The sequence below is a fragment of the Tamandua tetradactyla genome, chromosome 8 (genome assembly GCF_023851605.1).
Source record: "Tamandua tetradactyla isolate mTamTet1 chromosome 8, mTamTet1.pri, whole genome shotgun sequence".
Classification (NCBI taxonomy): domain Eukaryota; kingdom Metazoa; phylum Chordata; class Mammalia; order Pilosa; family Myrmecophagidae; genus Tamandua; species Tamandua tetradactyla.
Genome location: NC_135334.1, coordinates 11,284,336 through 11,300,428, shown reverse-complemented (window position 1 = coordinate 11,300,428; position 16,093 = coordinate 11,284,336). Strand labels below are relative to the sequence as shown.

Sequence of the window (16,093 nt, the reverse complement as noted above, 5' to 3'; positions counted from 1 at the left end):
GGAAACACAATGTCATCTGCTAGCTTCTTTTCCTGGCTTCCTGTTTCATGAAGCTCCCCAGGAGACATTTTCCTTCTTCATCTCCGAAGGTTGCTGGCTCATGGACTCTGCTTCTTGTGGCTATATCGTTCTGCTTTGCTCACTCTGAATCTCCTTTTTCATTCTCTGAAATGTTTCCTCTTTTATAGGACTCCAGAAACTTATTAAGACCCACCCAAATGGGTGGGGACATGTCATCACCTAATCCAACTTAACAACCACTCTTGATTACGTCACGTCTAAGTCACGTCTCCAGGGAGATGATCTGATTACAAACATACAGTATTGAATAGGGAATTTTCTGCTTTTAGGAAATGGTATTTTGATTAAAACACGGCTTTTCTAGGAGACATATATCCTTTCAATATAGCACAGGGATTAATTTAGTGAAAAATGTATGGTTCTTCAGAGGAGAGGCAGCTGGTTTTCATCTGAAGTTCTTTATTACATGGGAAGGTACACAGCGATGTCAGCTGGCCTTCACTCCTGGCTTCTGGGCTTCAAAGGCCCTTCCTGGGGCGATTACTTTCTGCATCTCCAAACATCTGAGCTGAGCTACAAGTGTTGATATAAGGGATGCTGAACTGCTAAACTCTCTTCTGACCTTTCTCTTTTAAGTCTCCAGCTAATTAAATTAAACCTCACTCATTGAGGAAGGTAATCTCCATAGCCAACTTCAAATGTAATCAGCCATGGAGGAATTTCACATACTGATGATTTAAGTCCATAGAAACAAAACAAAAACATCATCAACTGGCCAAGTTGGCATCTGAACCTAACTACCATACAGCATTAAGAAATGAAATGCTGATCAAGGTCTATGTGTTATCCTCGACTCCTTATATCAATTCCCAAATTACAGACAAGTTCTTTGTAATACCCACATTTATAAGCCACTTGTACTCAGTCCTGAAAATTCTGTGTTTGGCTCACTGCTGCACCCACCTCATCAGCACAATCTACCACCACCACCATCCCTGCCTTCCTCTTGACCCCAACACAAGCCACATCCAGAACATTTGAAGCATTTTTCCATGTGGCCTATCATCTCCACTTGGTCTGCAGCCAAAATGTGTCCAGCAGTATGTATATTTAAGACATGGATGAATGGTGTACATAGAGTGATATAGCCTTCAGGTGGAAAGCACTGGGGAAATCAAGCATTTGTGTCAGTTTTCAGATGAGTTCATTTTGGAATTTCATCCCAGCATTTCATGGCCAAACCACCAATATACTCCAGGGCCCCTTCCTTTACCTGTCCCTTCTGACATCATTTTCTCAACTCTTAAACCACTCTACAACATTCACTGGAAAATGCTAGCTCTGCATGCTGCTTAATAAAGACTTACCACATAGTCCTTATCACTCACCAAGCAGGGAGTCAGTGGTCAGAACATTCTGTGCTTATCCAGGAACGTGACAGTTGAACTGCTCTGCCAATGATTAGTCCCACCACCTACCAGGGCAGGGTAAGGCTGGAGTCACAGGGAAGTTGGGCCAAAGAGGCAGCCTTCTGCAGAGAGGACCTTACTTGCTAAGGGTAATGAAAACATTGCTGGTGCCACGTGTGACTTTCTTCTTGGTATGGTGTGCTCAGGTGTGCTAGGAGGTCTTGTGATGGCTGTTAGCATCAGAATTCTATGATAACCGCCTTGATTTCCATCCCCTCGTATGACATCAATGATAATATTATATTATATGCAAAGAGATTTTGTAGATGTAATTAAGTTACTATCAGTTGGCCATAAATTTGGGAGAATGTTTCTGTGGCCTGAAGCTAGTAATGTGAGCTTTAAAAAGGACACGGATTTCTGCTGCTGATGGAAATAGTGAAATTCAAATCAATATTGAGTGTTATTCTGTTGCCATATTTCAAGAGGGAAAGGCCATTTGAATAGTGACCAGCAAAGTAAGCCAGCAAGAAAACAGGATTTCAATCTTATTTTCCCAAGTAACCTTAATTCTTAAGAACAATTTGAATGAACTATAAACAGATTTTCCCCAGAGCTTCTAGATAACAGACTAGCCCGGCAGAAATTTTAATTTTGGTTTATGATGCTCTTAACAGAGAACCTAGCTGAAGCCCCCCACCCCAGCTTCAGAATCCTGACCTACAGAACTTGAGATAATAAATGAGAATATTTTTAAGTTGAAAGATTCATAATATCTTGTTACCTTGCTATAGAAAAAGTATACAGATTTGGTATTGTAGAGTTTTGACATAACATACATCTAAAGATTAAAGAGACTCTGGAATCAAGCAGTGAATCAAGAATGTATAACCTTCAGGATCTAAAAAGCCTAGATTACCTTAAATAGACTTTCAGTTCATTGTGAACATAAAAGATGCCACCCGTAAGGACTCATGAGATGACTATTATCAACAAATTCTAAATCACCCTGAACAAACTATTAGTAAAAATCGAGACTTTAAATTTGGATGTTGGTGCTGGTGATGGATAAAAGTAGGTGAGGAACATGTGGGTTGAATGTAGAGTGAAAAAATAGCTGTTAGTTGGTGGTAGAAATCTTATTGAAATTGTGTCATACACTTTTGTGGGAATCAGAACTCATAAACAATGAACTTGGACACAAGATTTCTGTGTGAGGTTTGGAAATGCTCCCACTAGACATACATCTTGAGAGAATTTGTTACAGTCACTCTCTCCACTGCCCCATATCAACATCATCTGGCACATGCTCCTACTCTGTCAACAGACCTACTTGAGCTAAGGTCGCTAATGATGGCCATGTAGCTAGATACAGTGACCACTCATCCATCCTTATGTTAATATCCCTCTCTTTTACTGAAGACATTGCTGGCCTGCTACTGCTTTTAGAATGCTTGTCCTGTCTTGATTCTACTTCTTTTTAATTCTCCTCCTACCACTTTGATCAGCATACTTCCAACAATGGCAGTCTCCCTCATCCAATCCTTCATTCTTGTTTTACCTTGTGTTCCTTGATATTTCTACTCTCTTTATTACTAAAATCAATGGCCAACCTCCAGTTTTCTTGATTATATTTACTTGGATGTATAGGCTGCATTCTGAGTTTCAAATCTTCTGGCCCTGCAATTTTTGGATTTTTCATACCTCTCTATACATATACATAGAGCCTGAAAATCTTACATTACATTCTTTGTTTGGGCCTTGAATGTTACTGGGTCTTCCACCAAAGTTTTCCCCAATTGCATAAAGTAAGAATAAACTTCAGCATGATTAACAGATCTGTTAATAAACCTCAGCAATATTAACAAATCTGTGGCCAGCTTGAGATAGGTTGGGTGTCAAGTGCTAAGTTACAGCAGGGGAGTTAAGAGAGTAAAAAAGGACAAATGAGAAGGGAATGGAAAGGAGCAATCAATCCTCAAATGTACGAGTTCAGATTTGCTACCAACCCAGGGAGTCCACACACTATACATCATTTGAACAGTAGTCTCAAGGTTTTATTTAACTGGTGATTTGGGGAACCAGTCTTTGAACCTCCTGCCCCTGCCAAGGATAGGAAACTTAACAAGTAAAAGACAGTGAAGATACTATTGAAATGAAGCTTAATGGGTGTACAGGTGGTTCAGTGGCAGAATGCTTGCCTTCTATACAAGACAGCTGGGTTGATTCCCAGACCGTGCACACACACACACAAAAAATGCAGCTTAATGAGAAATCTTTTCATGCCCTCCCTTTGCAACTTTGCAACCAGATTTCTAGTACTGTGGAAATTGTGTAGCAAATACTATTTTGCCGTTTATGGGTAGTCCAGCAGTCTGACAACTTAAAAAATTCCTAATCCCATCTTTCTCTAGATGTAATTCTGCCCCCCACCCCAATGAGCTCTTGGGAAGATCCTAAACTCCTACCTAGTCCAGGAGCAGTGACTTGATTGCAGTCATATATCAAGGCTTAGGTAGGATGCAATTCCATGCTTCTCCTTTTCTAAAAGCTGAATGTCTTGCCAAATTTGTCATAAGAATGGACCAGGAACACTCCCAGCTACTGAACTAGGATCAGGGTCTTGTCCAACTCTTCCAGTGATGGCAGGTGTAGGTTGACTTGACCAGGGGACAAAAGATACGTAAGTGTGGTAGGGAGAAGACCGAGGGCTTGAGGTGAAGCTGCACCCAAGCTGTGGGCAGAAGCTTCATTTCAACATACTGAAACTTCTGTAGATGATATTCTCTTGAATCACATGGATATAACACAAATGGAAAATTATAATTGGGTCTGAAGAGAGAAAATTAGATTGACTCTAAGAAATTATATACACAGCTAAATGCAATCTAAAATGCCATTTAAAAGAAATGCATAAGAAGAATTTAATTAGTAAGAAATATAAACAAAGGCCATCATTAACATATGTTTTGGAAGGAATTCCAATTCTTATTCAAATCCATTTGGTCATAAGATTTTTATTTTATTTATTTAAAACAATATTTGGGATCTGAGGAATATGTGACAAAGGCGTGGAAAGTATCTGGAAAGAAAAATTTAATAGATGGAATATGATTCCCTCCTCTAGTCTAAAAATTTTACCCTTACTCAAATTCTTGCAACATCAACCTTGATTACAGAAGACAAGCACTCAGGACCTACCATGTACTGATTACTGAATCAAGAATGTTTCTTAATCACTTGTAGTTCTCTGTCATGATGGCTTATTTTGAAATTTGTCATTGATGGATGGCAACTACTTGACAGAAAATGAGCTGGTCATTCATTCTACTTTCATGGTCTGGATAGCAGGGATTTAATTAAAAAGAACCAGTCCTGATGGCTTCCCCACAGTATTAGGACCCACACTCAGGTCAGTGTCTTATCAACTTCATGTAAAAAGCACATCTTAATGCAGTAACTGGGCACATGGGAGCTGCCTCTGAGCTGTAGGGCTCCTGTGATGCTGCAGGTATGTATCTGTTATAGTCCATGTTGTGATGTTCCTAAGTGAATTGTTGCTGCATAAGTTGATTGTATTTTCTGACTTTCACTGATAATCTGAACCTGAAACACACTCTAGTGGGTTTTCATTAGGATATTTCTTTTGTTTCTCAAAAAAAAAATATATTAAAATTTGCTCTATTAAGCACAAAGTTTGCTGTAGGGACAAACACATGTGAGATACACATGTTTTATCTTCTTCAGGATACTAATGTGGTCTGTATTGACTGGTTGAGCATTTAATGTTGAATGATCCTAGCATGCCATGCATAATCCCTCATTCATCTTGACGTATTATTAGCAATTTGATTTTAAATTACATGAATAGCAGTTTCTTTGTTATTTTGCATCCCTAATCATAATCAATTGGCATAAATATATAATTATATAACTCGATTGTTTTTTGGTGTAATCATCTGCATTTGGAATTAAATCACCTGCGTAGCTTTAACATTCCTTCTTTTTCATAAGAAAACATTCAAAGATTAGAATGAAATTTTCTGGAAATAAGAGCATAATTACATTAAGACTATCAGAACCTATTTTCAGTTTTATTTTTGTTGTATTTATTGTTTATAAGAGTCTCTTTCACTATATTTCAGAACTTTTACTAAGACTAGTTGATGTAAGAATTATATTATTGAAGCAATGTTGGAATTGTCAAAATTTTAGTTATATGGCTATAAGAAAATATACTAGAAACTATGAACCATATTTAGCTTCAAAGCTATGTATCCAGATACAGCTTAACTAACATAAAAGAGGGGAGATATGGACACCTAGAGAAATCAATCTTTAGTCCCATGGAAAAAATGGTAGATGCACCTAAAACTTGAAGAAGGTTGACAACTTTTATCAGTCCCATCCCGGTGCCATTCTTCTTTTTATTGTCAAACACCCACAAACATTCAAATTCACATAGACACACGAGGAGAAATTCATCCTCTAATGTCCACAAAGGATTGGCCTTGCTATCTCTTCTAAGAGCAGTCCCAATCCCTGAGAGAGGGAACCAGGTAAAGAGACCCCAGCTGCAGTAACTTTATCAGTCCAGAGCTAACTTCAGGAGCACTCTGTCTAGCTTACCCCAACCACACAGGAGGAGTTCTCTGGGAATATACTAAACCCTACTGGCTTTTCCAGCATCATTTTCTCAAATATCCAAACTACTCAAGAAACAGAAAGGGAGGATGCGGGCTTGGAGGGCTCTCCCAACACCTGGAGGCTTCCAGAAAAGGGAATTCATAAAGCAGCCACAATCACTCCATTCCCCAGCATCACTGAACTGTATCCTCACAGGAGGGAAGCTGGAGTGTTTTCAGCTTACTTGAGCACGAGCAGAAGAAACTGCTCTGCAGCCAACTGTTCACCCCCAATCTTAAGCAGGTATAAGAGCAAAGCTCCATGAACCAGTCTCTGGAGACTGTACCTGCCTGAAGGAGGTCAGCCCCTGAGGGTTGTGGAAAGGCTGGTGGTGCACATGTGCCTCTGCAATGCTTTCTGGGTGGTGAGACTTAGAGTTAGGGTGGTTGTGACTCCTATTTTCAGGATTCCTATTTTCTTTCAGCACCTCTCCGAGGAGAGGAGATGAACTAGGAGAAGACTGAGAGGATGATTTGGACCAAGATGCAAGCTGGTCTAAGAGAAATCAGGAGTTTAAGGCTTTGCATCTGGTCTTGATTCAGCACACTGGGAAAAGTTGACATTTAATATCCACATTCTTTGTATCATCCTGTTCTTGCAGAAAATATTTATTTAAAAAATATATATATATATATTTCTGCATATATCTGTCTATATAAGCTCATACATCCAGTGAAAAGTCTTGTAGGACATACATCAAAATATCATAATGTTTATCTATATTTTAGATTTGCAGAAAAGATGCATATACAAAACAGAGAGCTTCTTGAGAGTCCAATTCCCATTTCCTCTATTGTTTCCGGATTGTGTTGTGAATGTATGGAATGTGTTATGGCAGCCGAGGAACAGTATAACTATATAACTGGACGAGGAATTGCTGAGTCATATCATTTTTTGATATAGAGCAGTGACCATTCATCCTCCCAGATCTCATAACTTTTAATTCTCCCTCCTTCATTATCACCCTATTTTATTTGGGCAATTTATTCTTCAAGATCTTCTGTTCCCTTAAAAAGCTCATGTTTTTTTCATGCTGGCTCCTGGAAATAGGTATGGCAACTTTCAGGGCAGGCTACTGAAATCTCAAAGACAGTGGAAAATCCACATATGGTGAATAAAGAGAAGGTATATTTGGGGGACAATCCTGGGACAATTATGGCGTTAGACCATGTGATGAAAGACTCATGAATCGATGAAAGTTTTGTCAGATGCAAGCAGAAACGAACTGTAGCCCCTTCAATTTAATTTCCTTTGAAGCTCTTCCTATCAGGTTACGATTACTGAACTTTCCATTAAGCTGTATCTGGATAGGCATGTTAGAGGCCCAGAGTGTGTCACAGTATGTTCTCAGTGCACGGTATGTTCTTCCCTGTCCCCATTAAGTAAAAGCATTCTTATCTCCTTGTGATGATGAGAGTCAACTTACCCTGCCAAAAAAACAGTAATTCTTTTCTTTATAGACCAGTCTACCAGCAAAAGGAACAAAATTTGACAAGCGGCAGATATATACTTAAGTAAATAGACTTTTCTTGCATCTTACAGCATAAGAATTCTTACTTTAAGAACTAGTACCAGTAGTTCTTCAGAGCTCAGAATTTAAGTACAACTCTCCTTTTTCAGGTGAGCAGTGCCAGTCTAACTCCCACTCATTGCTCTCAGACCCATATATTCTACCTACAGGGGATACCACGATAGAACGACCATTTGTTTGATGTATACTCCTTACCTGAAGGACAGCATTCCATCCACACGTGGTATCATATTCATGCTCATGGTCCATCTGTGCCTTCAAAGGTACACCTCTTATTCTAGGTGGCAGGCTTCCTCTGGACAGTGTATGCAAAATAAAAATAGTGGATCTCATGCTTTTATGTTCAGGTCCACCACACCTTTATTGTAAAGCAATCCCTAGTTTCAAGAAATATCATGTTTGATCCTATGTTGGTGGCTCAGGTACTTTGGCAGCCCCTCAGATAGTGGAGGAAATGCAGGCAAGGTAAATGCATTCCCTGAATACATGCTTAATTTGGGTCACATAAATTGCAATTATTTCCAGGGTGGATAGGACTGGTCAAAATGCTCAAAAATTATTACACCATGAAGGATTCATAGTCAGTACTGTGGCTGAAGGACTTGACACTGAGGAGCATCAAGTAAATCACACATGAGAGGAAGTCATGCTGACTGGACCATGCCTAGCATCCATTTCAACCATCCTGACTCCTCTATTCCTCAGCCCATTGCCCAGGTACTAGTTAGCCATGCAAAGAGGCTGGAAAGCATGTGTTGAATTATCCTGACAACTTGGTTATTTAGTGCTTATTGTGCATTAGATGCTCCCTGGTTGGCATTATTTGTTATTCAAGGTCCCCCCAGTCTGTGTCCTCCCATAATTCCATCCGCATGTCTCATCTCCAAACCTCCTTGTCTCTGATTTCACAGTCTTGGTCCTGCTGGACCTTGACCTATCAGTTGGTCCACACACCACTGCCCATGATTCTATGCTTACCCTAAATGTAGGACACTTCGCCCTCCATGCAGTTTTCCATTTTGCTCTGGTGGCATTAGTGCTACAGTCATGGCTACAATTGATCACAGTTAGAAATCCTTGACAAAATGCTAATCGCTCCTCTGAAGAGCAAACAATGGCTTCTGATTGTGGGATCACACACTCCAGGAAATCTAGGCTTAGGGAAGCCTTCCAAAACAAGAATAATTTGGAAGATGCCAGATGGCCAGTGCTGTAGCTTCTATGTAGGAAACATGGACTGACTTTTCAGGGAGTGCCCAGCTCATGAGGGCAAGGAGTGTGGGAAAGAGAAGACTTTAGTGAAGGGTGAGAAAGACATGACAAGAGATGATTGTGTCATAATCTTCATCGTACTTCCAAGACATAATACTTTCCAAGCACAGCATAGAAAGCCCCAATGACTATAGCAGGACAGTGTTTCCCAGGATATTCTTGGGAGAAAGACAGGTGGAGTTAGGGAGCACATGAGTAGCTGGACCTACAGCCCTGACAACATCCAGTGTCAAGAACTTGCTCACCAAAGACAGAAAAAGATAGGAGGTAGTGACAAATTGGAAATTGTCAGAGGCTATTTGAGATATGCAGAGAGCTAGACTTCTACTATAACTCTCCATCTCTTTATGAGTTCGGAAAAACCCGGACAACTTTAGGCATTTCTTTTATCCCTTGACAGGGCTCTCATCTCTGGAATGATCTCATATCCCAGAGAAACCAGTCACCTGTGTGATGCTGTCAACCCACGCCTCCCTGGCTCTCTCCTCCTGACCCAGGTCTCCTGGTCCTTCCCCATGATGGATGGATCCAGGTTCCCTTATTCGCAAAAAACCTGCCAGGTAAGCTCCCCTTCCATGTTTGGGTTGTGGTTTGTTTAGCGTGGTGTTGCTTTAAGTTCTTCTCAAGAGTCTCATCCTCTGCCTAGCCCCCTGGTGCAGAGAGCAGCTGTACTTTGCAAGTGTGAGAGAAGAAATATTCCTTAATTGAAAGTAACTTTCCACTCACCCAAAAGAAAACTGATCACAGAGACAATGACCAGGGTCCTTAAATTGTTGAGCTGTGCAGTCCAATGACTCCCAGCCAAACAGGGAAAGCACTGAGAAGCTTTTAAGAAAGAGAGAGAGGAATGGGAAGAGGGTGGGACTTGTAATGATGGAAGGAAAAGGAGTGTAGAGAAATGTTTCAGTTGGGCCTATGTCAGTAGAGGTAACAGAGGACTGAAAATTAAGTCAGGTAAGTCACAAATGAAACTGACACCTTTCTGCAGAGGGCTCATTTATGAAAGGATATTTATTGGTCCAGTCAGGAATCTCTGGAGTAAAACGTCATCGGTCTTACTTGCAGCCCCTCTCATGTCCACTGAGGAGACCTGGGACAAGTCTCCTCTGCCTCACTTTGAGAGAACATTGAGGACTGGATGTCCAAAGTTTGGGTTGGGCAGCAGATTGGAGACTGTACACGTCAGGGCTGCCTAGTACCTTTGGGATGTGAGCCCTCCACCTCTGGTTTCTCAAACCTGCCTCTTCCCTGGCTTGGCCAAGCCTTGAGTGTCTTTCTCCCATCCCCTGCAGCCCTCAGATATCTGTGCTGTTTACCCACCTGAAGGCAACTTTAGTTCAAGGTAAAAGCCAAAGCAATTTTTGTTTGGAATATGAGACTCTGTATTCATTTCATTTTCTTAGAGCTGTGTGCAAGTTTCCGTTTCAATTTCTCAAAAATGTTAAATGACCTCTAAGCATTTTTAGTATTTAAATTTTATTATTCCAAACTCTCTTCCTTGGAGAATATGTAAAATTAAGAGTAACTAAATAATTCAATTACTATTAAGAATTTTGAAGAAATATATCTGATTTTCATTTTATAAAGGGTCTTTTTTGGGGAGTGGAATACATGTCCGGGAATCAAACCCAGGTCTCCTGCATCGAAGGCGAGCATTCTACCACTGAATCACCTATAAAGGTTCTTCTCTTCAGATCCTGATAAATTTGGTTATTAAGAGCTTTCATTTGTGAACACAGATTCATGTTGTTCGTACACTCTCAGAACAACCTTGTTATGGTAACATATTCATTTTATCCATTGTTTTCTTTGCACACAAATGAAAGTTTTGCATCATAAACTTTACCAGCCTTGTCTTCCCTGTTGTGGAATTTCACATGGATGCAAATTTGCCGCTACACTGAAATGTAAGATCACCTTTAGGCAATACAACTGAATTGTCTGGCAAACATAAATGGTATGTCTTAAACAAAAGCATTAACAATGAAATATTATTATTAAAATATAAATTATAAGTGTTTTATAGTATTCATTTATTGGTTGTCTTAAACCTGCATTCAGAGCATGGAACTCTGGGTAGATAATGTCCCTTTCCTCCAATACCACTTCCAGTCCTTCTACCTCTCCTGAGCCAAATGGTTCCTTTGGTCCCAGCACTTTCCAGTGCAAGTGAGACCTTGGGTTCTGTACAGCCCTGGCATGTAGAGAACTCATGTGGGCCTTTCTTGTGCATGAGTTTGTTTGGGTCTGAAAATCAGAGCAGGAGCTTCTAAAGGATGTGAGAGGGGCAGATCCTGGAAAGATCATGAATTCTGGAAATTTCTGGGACCCTGACATAAGGGAAATATCAGTTCCATAGAAGGGTGCCTCAAATCTTTGGCAACAAAGAACAGAATTCAAAATATACTTTTGTTGGCTCATCAGCTTGAGGCCTGTTGTTTATCCACTAGGGTTCAGGTTGCAACCTAAAGCTTCCCTTCCTACCAATGGTGGTGCTTTCGTCTCTGACATCAACAACATAAGGTGGAGATGGAGGGTCATAGGAGTAGAGAGTGCATATTCTATTGAACTTAAGCATTCATTCAAACTAAATTTGTTACAGACTAATGATGCTAATTTCAAATCCCATGGTAACCACAAAAAACTAACAAATGTACAAAAAAGAAATGAGAAAGGAATCAAAATATTTCAGTACAAAAGATCAGGTATACACAAAAGAAGGCAACAGTGGAGGAAGTGAAGGACAGAAATGTTTGAGTTATGTTGTGATTTGCTATAGCTGCCAGAATGCAATAAACCAGAAATGTATTGGCTTTTATAAATGGGATTTATTAGGTTAAAAACATCAATTTTAAGGAGATGAAAATGTCAGAATTAAGACACCAACAAGAGGATAACTTCTGTCAATAAAGTTTGATCACATCCAGGCTTTCTCTGTGATATGGTGTGCAGATTTGAAACTGTTCTGTACCCCAGAAAAGCCATGTTCTTTTTCCTAATCCAGTCTGGTGAGGGCAGACCTATTGTTTAGTGTGGGACCTTTTGATCTGTTTCCATGGAGATGTGACCCACTGTGATGCTTATGCTCTCGTGTGAACTTGGCCAAGTGATTATGGCCAGTTGTCTGCTCAGGAAAGCACTGGCCTGACTGTTGCTGCAAGAGTATTTTGTAAGCTCGTTGATAAACCCAAAGGCTTGTGTATTAAATCATCAGTCAGTTGATTATATCTGTGGCTGATTACATCTGCAATTAACTAAGGCACATCTCCCATGATGAGATAATCCAATCAGTTGGAGGATTTGGAGGAATAAGAGAGACTTTTTCATGCTTCTTCAGTCAGCAGCCTCTCCTGTGGAGCTCATATAGACACTTCATCAGAGTTGCCAGCTTCACAGCTTGCCCTATGGATTTTGGACTTTTCCATTCCCATAGCTGCATGAGACAACTTTATAAATCCCATATTTACAGATCTCTCTCTTATTGGTTCTGTTTCTCTGAAGAACCCTGACTAACACACCCACCCAACTGTGGGTGGGATATTTTTCATTAAGTTGTTTCCATGGATATGTAACATACTCAATTGTGGGTGGGACCTTTTGATTAGGTGGTTTCCATGGAGATGTATATTCGCCCATTCAACAGGGGTCTTACTCCGTTTACTGAAGTTCTTTAAAAGGGAGCCATTTTGGATAAAGTTTCAGAGCTGACACCAAAAAAGGTGTTTGAAAGTGAAAGAAAGAAAATGCCACCAGGGAAGCTATTTGAAAACAGAAACCAAAGGATGGCCAGATTGTGACCATGTGCCTTCCCAGCTGACAGAGGTGTTCTGTTTGCCATCAACCTATATTGATTCAACCTATTTTTGTCTGGGTGCCTTAGTTTGGATATTTTATAGCCTTTAGAAATGTAAATTTGTAACTTAAATCCCCTTTATAAAATCCAACCCATTTCTGGTTGCTCTAGTTTGCTAGCTGCCGGAATGCAACACACCAGAAACGGATTGGCTTTTAATAAAAGGGGATTTATTTTGTTGCTTCTTCAGAGGAAAGGCAGCTAACTTTCCACTGAGGCTCTTTTCTTACGTGGAAGGCACAGGATGGTCTCTGCTGGTCTTCTCTCCAGGCCCCTGGGTTCCAACAACTTTCCCCGGGGTGACTTCTCCAAAGGCCTGGGCTGAGCTGCAAGTGCTGAGATGAGGAATGCCAAGCTGCTTACAGTGCTACGTTGCAATCTCCCATTTAAGCACCAGCCAATTAAGTCAGACGTCACTCATTGCAGCAGACACGCCTCCTAGCTGACTGCAGATGTAATTGGCAACAGATGAGGTTCACGCACCATTGGCTTATGTCCTCAGCAACAAGACTAGGTATGCTCACCTGGCCAAGTTGACAACTGAATCTAACTAACACACTGGTATACTGCATTCAGGCAACTTTAGCAAAGTTATACACATGGAAAGACTCATGGTGATGTCTGTTGTCCTTCTCTTCTGGCTTCTGGGTTCAAACAGCTCTCTATGCTCCTTCTGCAACTCCAAACATCTGAGTGTGAGATTTCTCCAAAATGTTCTCTTCTTAAAGAACTCCAGTAAGCTAATTAAGACCCATCTTAATTATGTGGGGTGACATTTTCATGGAAGCAACCTAATCAAAAGGTCCTACCCAACAATATGTCAGTCCCCACAAGATTGGGATAAAACAACATGGTCTTTCTGGGGTGCATAACAGCCTCAAACTATTACATTCCATCCTTTAGACCCACAGATATGACACTTTCATCCCATCACAATATCACAAAACCTTACACACTTTCAGTAACAATACAAATACAATACAAAGGCAAATACAGTACAAAACCTCATCAAAGTCTGTTACAGGTGTGGTCTACATCCTAAGGCAAAATTCTCCTCTGGCTCTGGACCTGTGAAACTTAGAACAAGTTCTCTATTTCCAATCCACTAAGGAAGGACAGGAATAGGATAAACATGTCCATTGCAAGAAGGAGAAATTGGAAGGAAAATAGGGATCAGAGACCCAAACAATTCTGAAAATTTTCATTGTGAACTCCATTAGATTTCAACATTAATAGAATGATGTTTCCTACTAGGGGCTTGTAGGAAAGGTTACCAAAAGTTTATACAGTGGACCTTCTCTCTCCAAACACTGGGGTGAGGTTTTTAACATATCCAAGCACTGGGGAGATCACATATTCTTGGCCCTACCCCCTTAAAGCATCTGGGTGGTCCCAGGACTCTCTGCCATCTCCAGGGCACATGCTCAACTCCTTCAAAATGGTGAAGTTGTGGCCAGGCTCTGCCCAATCCCTAGGGATGTGCTGCACCCTTTCTGATGCCTGAAGGGGCAACACTTATCCCAAGCAATAAAGCAGAATGCCCACTCTCTACTTCTGGCACATACTGACCCTCACCATTTGCATGGGTGGATCTGCTCTCCTGGCCTGATATTTCCTGGCTCCAGACCTTAGCTTCCATGGTCCTGCCTTTGTAGTAATTTTTTTCCTTAAATCTGTCCCATTTCTGTCCCTTTTAGTACAGACTGGCAGTGGTTCTGTTCATACAGAGCTCACAAAAATTTTGTTTTCTTGGCATGAAGCACACAAGGGTCAAAATCATCAAACAATAAGGCTTTCCACAAATCCTTTCTGGATAACTCTATCTCCAATCTTGTCTTTTTTCCTTAAATGGCTGACTGTTTCCTTGCTTGATTAAATCTTCACATAGGACAATATTCTCTGGAGTATAATTTTCTAAAAGCTTAGAATTTTCCAAACTATCCATTTCTGGTTTCCCTGTATCCAGGTATTCATTCTCAGCTTATCCCTTCCCTTTTGAATTTTACTACAAGCTGCAAGGAGATGCCAGGCTGCATTTTCTACATGCAGGTTGAAAATACACTCAGCTAGATTTCCAAGCTCATTGTCTTCCAATTCTACTTTCCATCCAACACCAGGATTCAATTTTGTCAAATTCTCTTCCACTTTAACACCAGGGTTGCTTTTCTTCCAGTTAGCGATGAAACATTGATCAATTCTGTCAAAGGCCTTATTGGAAGAAACTTTAGCATCCATAATTCTATGAACAGTCTCTTCAAAGCCTTCTAAGCCCTTCCTTTTGTTGTCCTCACAAGTCTTCCAGAATATTTTCCTTATCCATTTATAAAGCCTTTCCAAAATGTCTGGTATTTGTAAGCTCAGTAGCACCCCACTCTCAGTGCCAAAATCTGTTTCGGTTTGCTAAAGCAATATACCAAAAATGGATAGCTTTTATAAAGGGGATTTATTAGGCTGCAAATTTCAATTCTAAGGCTTTGAAAATGTCCAAATTAAGGATAACTTCTCTCAAGAAAAGTTGATTGTGCCCGGGCTTTCTCTGTCATGAGCCAAGATGATACAACACACAGCTTCTCTCCCCTCCATTATGTGAACTTTACTACTTGAATACATTGTGCACTAGAATTAGCCTTCTCTTCCTACTGCTAGACCCTCTCAGATCTACTTGAGCTTGAGATCATGTGTCTATGCAAACACATTCTCATCAATGTCTCTGGGATATGAAGATAGCCTCTGATTTTTTCATTCAGATTTCTTCCTTGGCTCAATAAAACCTTGAAGTAATTGCTCTGAACTTCTAGGAATATTCTTATATCTGACTAATAACCCATCTGAAAAGAACTAGATAGTGTTACCCAAACATCTTCACACCTGTTGCTCTCCTAGTACTGCATTTTTTTATCCTTATTAATTCCTCTAGAAGGTTAATCCTTCCATATGTTCTATATGCACCTCAGATTTGCTGGCATGTGAGAGATCTGAGACTAGAACCAAGTCTCAGATAATTGTATCTGAGGGCAGCCAAACCTCAAAATTGAACAGAAATCCATGTCTAATTGAACATGTCCCAGTGACAGGCCTGTCAGAGAAAGGAGGATACAGCTCAGACCTTTATCATGATTTCCTTGCCTTTCAAGGTCAGGGAGCATGAGAAAGATGTTTGAGCATCACACATCCACTGAGTTAGCAAGCACAACACAACCATTTACTAATTGCACTGATAACTTGGTCACATTTGGGCACATCATACAGCATGGAAACATAGGATGAATCTGAGACTTAAACTCATGAAGCTTTAAGTTTATATTCCTATCCCTCCATTAT

The 16,093-nt window shown here is 40.4% G+C and overlaps 1 protein-coding gene and 1 long non-coding RNA gene across 14 annotated transcripts in view; one reads left to right on the top strand and one right to left on the bottom strand.

The window, feature by feature from the left end:
• LOC143644053 (uncharacterized) overlaps nt 1–16,093 on the bottom strand; it is a 75,104-nt gene that overhangs the window by 45,536 nt on the left and 13,475 nt on the right. For 3 of the 13 annotated variants that reach the window (XM_077112520.1, XM_077112517.1, XM_077112518.1), the window contains exon 2: nt 7,843–7,942. In XM_077112520.1, the coding sequence (XP_076968635.1) occupies nt 7,843–7,889 (47 nt within the window). In that variant the 5' untranslated portion in view covers nt 7,890–7,942. Of the gene's footprint in view, nt 1–1,388; nt 1,678–7,842; nt 7,943–16,093 lie in introns of those variants that run through there. The other 10 variants (XR_013156473.1, XR_013156476.1, XR_013156474.1 and 7 more) reach the window with 8 other exon arrangements.
• The window catches only part of LOC143644054 (uncharacterized), a 75,164-nt gene continuing 60,525 nt past the window's right edge, over nt 1,455–16,093 (top strand). The window contains exons 1-2 of the long non-coding RNA XR_013156481.1: nt 1,455–1,636; nt 9,320–9,479. This is a non-coding gene — a long non-coding RNA (uncharacterized LOC143644054). The remainder of the gene's footprint in view (nt 1,637–9,319; nt 9,480–16,093) is intronic.